This window comes from Adelges cooleyi, unplaced genomic scaffold, assembly GCF_023614345.1.
Source record: "Adelges cooleyi isolate 19-005CV unplaced genomic scaffold, UGA_ACOO_1.1 ACOO_flye_CR_arks_rails_tigmint_CR_PRNA_168, whole genome shotgun sequence".
Taxonomy (NCBI): Eukaryota; Metazoa; Arthropoda; class Insecta; order Hemiptera; family Adelgidae; genus Adelges; species Adelges cooleyi.
The window spans coordinates 357,883-366,516 of NW_026095825.1; the positions used below are offsets into that span (position 1 = coordinate 357,883).

The following is an 8,634-nucleotide window of genomic DNA, read 5'->3' on the forward strand; positions in this document are numbered from 1 at the left end:
TAATATTAAGGGGTGACTTTTAAAAGTATAATAGCGACCAATGTACCTACTAAGTTTACCTAAGAAAAACGGAACCATGCAAAGCAAATAATGATTAGTCGATAATTCGTTTTGGATAAATACTTTTGAATTATTACTTATTAGCCACGTAAAAGTATAAATTGGGGTGGGGTAGACTGTATAATGTTATTTGTATATCTTTACCTAAACTTTAAATGCCAATAACTCATGAAGTGTGAATTCTCCTTACTTTGTCAAAGTTGCATTACTACTATTGTAAATATGAACGTAGTATATTTTTTAATAACAATGATCATTCCAAATAACAGCTAAGCCATTGTCCAAGTAAATGAAATTAATTGCAGATGCAGAAAAGGAAGAGCAATATGGAAAAAATTACCAAAAAAAAGAATATACAAAGAGAGCCACACTATACGGGACTCATAAATAATAGTAGGTATTTCAGGTCTCGGATTTTCATACGAGGCAGTGTTAAAACAAACTTCTTGTAAATACCTATTTACATTTTTACATGAGTCAGTTTTGGTCAGTTTAATATGGGGAAAAGGGATGCTAATTATATAGGTACGCGTGTAAAGTGTGTACAGTGTAAAAGTCTTACCTCAGTTACAACCAGTAGCTGCTCAGATATCAGTCGGTTAATAAAAAAGATTTCTGTTATAAAAACTTGGAAAAAAGCGGTTTTAATATATTTCCACCATGTCAATTAATTTGCCGGTTAATTTGCATAAGCTTCGTGGTAATATTTTTAATTTAAATCATTTTGTCTATGAATAAAAGCCATTTTAGTTAATGTAGTAGTACAATTTTTGTCCATCGCACAGGCTGAACCAGTGACCCGATAAGTAATCTAAAAACAGATTTGAATCCGTCATGAAATTTACTTGAAGTATAAAATGTGATATTCAATACAATGTTAAAAAAAAAAAAATTAAACATCCACCGTCAAAGTCAGGATAACCCAAAGCGAAATTTGATAATTATTCAAATTTAACTTTAACCCCCTGTAACTCCGATGGAAAACCCTATGCCGCAATAACCTCAAATCTAAATTTGATTTAACCTACAATTATATCCAGCAGTAGTTTTTTATTGTAAAAAATCAAGGTATTCTAACTTGGAAAAACAAAATTGTTTATCGCCGTAAAAATATATAAACAACTACCATATTTTTATTTGTCAACACATACCTACGTGCATTAGTATTCGAAACGAACAAAAACACAATGGTATGTTACAGTTTTCTATTTATTTTGCAACTTTCTATTTATTTATTTTTCGCAAAATCATAAAGATATTGTATGAACACTATTTGCCGCATTTTTCGTTTACTGCACCGCCACCTTTTTCTATGTTATAATCAAAGTGTTTTTTTAAACCGTATTCTGTATAAACTACAAAGAAAACTCGACTCACCAACTTTAGACAATTCCATTATAAAAGTCATAATCGTTGGCTTTGGTCTTATGAATACTGAAAAATTACAGGCTCAGTGTGTAGTATGAGCTGATGATAGTAACACTGCTGTCCAACTACGTATCAACTATAGAGTATAATTATTTTTGTGGTCGAGGATTTGTTTACATATATTTAATTTCTTTGCTTAATACTGAAAACACTGAATATTTGAATACAGTCGAATTAAACAGTATAATATTATAACAGTTAGTATGATAAACATTAAAATTATTCTTTTGTTCGGTCTGGCAGCTTATGTGGCGTTAGTATTTTCTCAAATTATTATTATGTTTAAAGCGTTTGGAAATATTTCATCAAATCAAGAGTTTTTTGTGTATTCATTTTTATTTTAAACGTTTGATTTTCAGGTGTGGTGATGTACTGCCAGTAGAAGGTAACTGTGTAATATAAGATTTGGTATTAAAAAAAATAACTCGGTAAGCTTTGACCCCGATATAGTGGGCGTCAAAGCAAATTGTTGACGTGAAGATGAAAATATTTTTAGTAATTATTATGACTTAGTTTGGAAATTATAGATGGTAAAAACTATTAAGTATAAATATAAACCATAGACCATATACAGTAAACTATTGCTTTATATGATTATTTTTGGGGTTAAACAATTAAATTGAAAATTGAAAAAATTAAATTGCAGCGTCATGTCGGCAGAGTTTGGTATTATTTAAATAAAAATTGACTATTTATGTAACCATAAATTTAATTAATTAATTTAACTTATGATTAATTTTTACTATCATAATTAATATTTTTTATCATTGTTATATTTATTTTTTTTGTAATACTCGACTGATCAGAATAATATAATAATTTATTATTAACCAAGTACTTTTAGGAGAAACCAAAAAAACACTAGATAATATTGCCTTATTCTAAAATCTGTTATCTCTATTTATATAAAACAAAATCGAATGACAAATTAGGCAAACGCCAAATAATGGTTATAAATGCATAGACTTTAATCCTATTTAATATTTTTAAGTTAAATAGAATCATAAATAATTTTTATAAATTTTTAATCGTGACTGATTTTATTTGTTATTATTAGATTAAAATAATCATGATAAAAAGTCAACTTTATGTATTTAACTTAAAAAGAAATTCCTTACTCTGCATGTCGGTAACTTGCTTTGACAATAATCTACTGAAAGTTTGAACTGGTCGTTGGTGTATATTATAAAGTTGTAAAAAAAATAACTACTACATTTTTTCTAAAAACATTTGGGCTTTGGCAACATTGAACTATATTTAACATTTCTCATAAATCAATTTCCGTGGTTAACCATCAACTAAGTGCCTACCTAACAAATCAATTTGACTATCCTTATTAATATATAGAGTTATATCCTTATATATCCTGCAACTTGATGTATCTGCATGAAGTGTGTAGGTATACTCTTAACTTTATATTTACAAAAACGCATAGGTCCACACTTTTCATTGTTTTTGCGATATTTTCTTAATATTTTATTGTATATCAGTTGCACTATAAAAAAAAATCGTCCCTCGCAATTTGGAACAAATTCAAAAAATTTTTAAAAAGCGTTATTTTAAGTTGAATTTTGTGTATATTTGCAGTGTATTTTTATCGAACTTGAAGAGGTAGTTACATTTTTATTTCATTTTTGGCCATGTTAAGCACCTTTGAGGTACGATTCGTGATCTAAAGATTTGCTACATGAAGAAATCCGAGATAACCGTTGGGTCGAAATGAAAAAAAAAAAAATAAAAATATTAGCATATCATTTTAAATTTAATACCTTCTCAGTCCAGATGGTAAATCGATTTAATATGAGTATGAATCATTTATTTTTACACAGTAGTATATGTGCGAATTACCGTGTTATTTGATTTTTTTGGGATCAAAAAACAAATCGCAACATCATGTTGTTAACTTTTTGTTGAAACTAATCTACAGAACATTTGAACTGGTTAAATGGGAATACTATGTCTTCAAAAAAAAAACCAACTAACAAATAACTATAGTATTATTAAACTGTTAAAATGTATTATAATTGAGTGATGGTATCTGGTTGGTTCAGAAACTACTCGGGATGATGACAGCGAGTCCAGTAACCTAACCGCACCGAACTTTATCGAAGATAAAAATATAGTCGGTAAGCCAAATATACCCATAAATAGAACTAAGGATGGACTCGAGATCTACGGTAGAAATGTTCCAAGAGTTCTGGGATTCGACGGTGTAAAGATCGTTTTCGACCCAAAAGGAGGAATCATAGTGAATGGTGAAAGAAAAGAAGGATTCGAAGATATCAAAGAAAATGGATATATTTTTTTGCCATACTTAGTAGAACTAGCCGGTTTTGGCTGTAGTGAGACAACACAAGGTAATGGAATACAAAATAGTATTATTTTAACAATACAAAAAAAAAATTGACCAGTAAAAAGTGTCTTTTGCAAGGTCGGTCGTCTGTCTATAATAGTAATTTTTAGAAACTTTATAAGAATAAAGGTTTTTCCAGATAACCAATCACAAACATCAACCGATAACGTAAACGATCCAAGAAATATTGTATGTCCAGAAGGTAGTCAAGAAGAAAGTCTATGTGAAAACTTTCAGTCGGCTGGAGTTGGCGGTAGTGGGAAAACACAAGGTAATTAAATAAAAAATAGTATTATAATAATAATAATATAATAAAATAAATTAAACAGTAAAAAGTGTGTTGCAAGGTCGGTTGTATGCCTGTTATAATTTGTTGTCGTTGTTACCTAGTTTTAGTTTTAGTTTTAGTTAGTTAACGGGTGGGCCCATGCACTCAGACCTACAGGTCCATTGTGCACACCCTCTCACCGAAGTCTTGTTTCACATAGTTTGTCATGCCCATGTCCTGCTTAGTTAATAACCTTCTAAGTTGAATAGTCCTGATTCCTTTACAAATCTCAGTAACTCTTTAATCCCAGTATCCTTGATTTCATCCTGTCCAGGAAAAGGTCTACCAAAGATACTTTGCCTTAGGGTAGCAAAGGAGTTACATTCACACATGATGTGGTATGACGTCTCCTCCTCTTCTCCACATTTCCTACACACTGGTGATTCTGTGATCCCCATGGTGTGTAGATGTTTGAGTAGATGCCCGTGGCCTGTTCATAGTCCAACTAGCATGCTCATTTGGTTCCTGTTCATATGTTTAAGATCCTTTAGTAACGTACCAGGAAGCTTGATGAACATCTTTGATTGCCTAGGTACTACTAGGTATCTCCATATTTTCCTATGTTCTTCCCTACTCCAGTTTTTTGGTATTGCTCTCAGTGTTTGCTCTGATAATCCTACCGCTGGTTCGGGACCAATGTAGGGTGATTCGACTCCTTTCCTAGCTAGGAAGTCAGCTTGTTCATTCCCCAGTACACCATAGTGTCCTGGTACCCAAGCTAATTTAACCCTGTTGTTCCTAGCCAATGATTCCAGAGCTGTACGGCATTCTAGGACCAATTTTGAAGTCACTTGAGTTTTGATCAGTGCCTTCAAAGCTGCTTGACTATCACTAAGAATAGTAATGTTTCTCCTCTTATATACTGCCAGGTTTTGAGTACATATTAGGATCGCCATCACTTCTGCCTGGAAGACAGTAGGTGTTGTACCTAGTGGTATGCTGATACTAATGTGTGGTTTCTTGCCCCATACACCAGCACCTACTTTACCCGACATTTTGGATCCGTCTGTATACACTACAAACCCTCCACTCTGTGTCAGGTGGTTTATGTCCCAGTCGTTCCTCAGGGACATTTCAACCTTATATAGACTGCTGTCAAATGTGATTGGTTTGATACGGTCCGAAGGGTAGGCCATTAATTCTCGACTTTTACCTTCTAGTATTTTCCCATGCTCAACTAGTTCACTACTTTTCGTCCAGTCTCCTGAATTATGTAGTCTTAATGCAGTGCCTTTGGCGTGAGCCTTAATCTCCAAGTGAAGTGGAGGTAGGCCCAGTAACGCCTCTAGCGCAACTGTTCTCATCGCTCCAGTGATAGCTAAGCAGGCCATCCTCTGTATGCTACTGAGTTCCTTCCTGGCTGTTACTAGTTTTGTTCTAGGCCACCAGACCAAGGCTCCATACATCACCATAGGTTTTATTACTGACGTGTATAGCCAGTACATTACTATTGGTTTTAATCCCCAAGTTCTTCCAAGGGCCCTACTGCATGTCCACAATGTGACCATTGCTCTTTTGACCCTATCTTGAACTTGAGCTCGCCAGCTTAGTTTTTTGTCCAGGATTACACCTAGGTATTTAACTTCTGGTTTGAAACTTATTTCTTGTCCACTAAGTAAAAGAGTTTTGGTATTATCAACTCCCAATCTTTTTCTTGTGAACATGACTATCTCAGCTTTACTTGGATTTATAGCTAAGCCATATTTGCTGCACCACTTGTGCACCGTGTTTAAAGCTTGTTGAGACAGGTCCATAATGGTGTCTGGAAATTTGCCCGCCACCACTATAGCCAAGTCATCCGCATAAGCTTGAGCATACCATTTCCCGTTCAGCTCACTTATGAGGGAATCCAAGACTAGGCATCATAGTAAAGGAGAAAGGACTCCCCCCTGTGGACACCCACGTCTCACTCTCCTCACTGCTTTTGAGCTGTTCAGTTGTCCTTTAACTAATCGGTCTGTTAGAATGGTCTTCATCCACTTGTTAATGAGTGTTTCAACCCCATGGTCTAGTGCCGATCTACACATTGCATCGAAGGGTGTATTATCAAATGGCCCTTCAATGTCTAGAAACATGCCCATGGCATACATTTTACTTTCTACAGCTCTTCCAATCTTCGTTGTTAGATTGTGTAGAGCTGTATCAGTTGATTTGCCTGTTTGGTATGCATGTTGATTCCTGTGTAGGGGGTATATTTTCAGTGGCCCCTCTTTAATATGCCTATCACTAAGTTTTTCCATAGTCTTTAATAAGAATGATGTAAGACTTATTGGTCGGAACGCTTTCGCTTCATAATAATTAACGCGGTTTGGTTTCGGTATGAATACCACCCTAACCATCCTCCAGCTCTCCGGTTGATATCCGAATGCTAGGCATGCTCTATAAATTCTGCATAAGTGTGGAACTATTATGTCTAGTCCCTCCCGTAGGAGAGCTGGGAATATTTCGTCACTACCTGCAGATTTATACCTTCCAAAGGTCTTAATAGCCCATCTGATACCTCCCGGTGTGATACTTCCTGGATAATTGCCAGTCGGCCCGAGAAACAGAGTTCCTCGATGCCATTTGTTCAATTACTTCAGTGTCTTCAGTTGAACCCGGAAAGTGTGTACTCATAAGGTGAGATAATGTTTCGTCATCACTCCTGGAGTATTCACCGTTGTTAAGTAGAATTCCTTCAACTACTCTGTTTGGTCCATTCCTTAGTGCACGAAGGAGTCTTGTTGCCGTGGGAAGTTCGTGGACATTCCCACAGAATTTTCTCCAGCTCTCCCTTTTTGACCTTTTTATTTGAGATTTGTACTCAAATCTGAGTATGAATCATTTATTTTTACACAGTAGTATACGTGCGAATTACCGTGTTATTTGATTTTTTTGGGATCAAAAAACAAATCGCAACATCATGTTGTTAACTTTTTGTTGAAACTAATGTATAGAACATTTTAACTGGTTAAATGGGAATACTATGTCTTAAAAAAAAACCAACTAACAAATAACTATAGTATTATTAAACTGTTAAAATTTATTATAATTGAGTGATGGTATCTGGTTGGTTCAGAAACTACTCGGGATGATGACAGCGAGTCCAGTAACCTAACCGCACCGAACTTTATCGAAGATAAAAATATAGTCGGTAAGCCAAATATACCCATAAATAGAACTAAGGATGGACTCGAGATCTACGGTAGAAATGTTCCAAGAGTTCTGGGATTCGACGGTGTAAAGATCGTTTTCGACCCAAAAGGAGGAATCATAGTGAATGGTGAAAGAAAAGAAGGATTCGAAGATATCAAAGAAAATGGATATATTTTTTTGCCATACTTAGTAGAACTAGCTGGTTTTGGCTGTAGTGAGACAACACAAGGTAATGGAATACAAAATAGTATTATTTTAACAATACAAAAAAAAAATTGACCAGTAAAAAGTGTCTTTTGCAAGGTCGGTCGTCTGTCTATAATAGTAATTTTTAGAAACTTTATAAGAATAAAGGTTTTTCCAGATAACCAATCACAAACATCAACCGATAACGTAAACGATCCAAGAAATATTGTATGTCCAGAAGGTAGTCAAGAAGAAAGTCTATGTGAAAACTTTCAGTCAGCTGGAGTTGGCGGTAATGGGAAAACACAAGGTAATTAAATAAAAAATAGTATTATAATAATAATAATAATAATAATAAAATAAATTAAACAGTAAAAAGTGTGTTGCAAGGTCGGTTGTATGCCTGTTATAATTTGTTGTCGTCGTTACCTATATATCGCAATTAAAAATAAAATGAAAATATTTTTCTTATATTTATTGCTTGTTAATTCAGTCACACATACAACCTGGACATTTAATACGGGGCGGTTGTTATCTTTTTTTATTTTTTGAGTTTTTCTTAATATAAAAAAACTGCAGCTTTTTAATAAAATTTTTCATGGTATAGCGCCATTGTTGATCGACTTTCAGTCTAATGTTTTGTCCTTAAGTGCCATAACCATGCTCGAAAAAGTGAACAATGATCTCACTCTTATATGGTAGAAGTGTTTATATTAGGAATGGCAAATAATCATAGTTGGAGAAAGAATTATTCCTGTGAAGGTCCTCTCACAGACTTTGGTCGTGGTGTATTGCCTGTTAACTCACCTGGACATTTAGTACGGCACGATTTTTATTTTGTTCTTTTTTTGAGAGTTTTCCTTCACTTAAAAAAACTGCAGCTTTTTGGTAAAATAGTTTTTTAAAATAGTAGATCAACTTTTAGTTTGATTCGTTAATTAATTTGACTTTTTCTCAAATATTTACAGTTGAAGAAGGAATTATTCCTGTGAAGGATCCTGTCGTAGACATGCCCGGCGATAACACGATCGACGGTATAAAAACTGGTCCAACAGTAGAAAAGTGAAAAAAAAAGATTAAAATAAAAAACATAAAATAATAATAAATTGTTGTTCATACTTCTCATTAATAAAAATACATTTGT

General features: G+C 33.8%; 1 protein-coding gene across 1 annotated transcript; it reads left to right on the forward strand.

Moving 5' to 3' along the window:
- Positions 1-3,096: 3,096 nt before the first annotated feature.
- LOC126833036 (uncharacterized) lies at positions 3,097-8,634 on the forward strand. Its single transcript, XM_050564149.1, has 6 exons — positions 3,097-3,292; positions 3,540-3,845; positions 3,981-4,112; positions 7,228-7,533; positions 7,669-7,800; positions 8,459-8,634. The coding sequence occupies exons 1-6, from the start codon at positions 3,208-3,210 to the stop codon at positions 8,554-8,556; spliced, it is 1,059 nt and encodes a 352-aa protein (XP_050420106.1). The 5' UTR covers positions 3,097-3,207; the 3' UTR covers positions 8,557-8,634.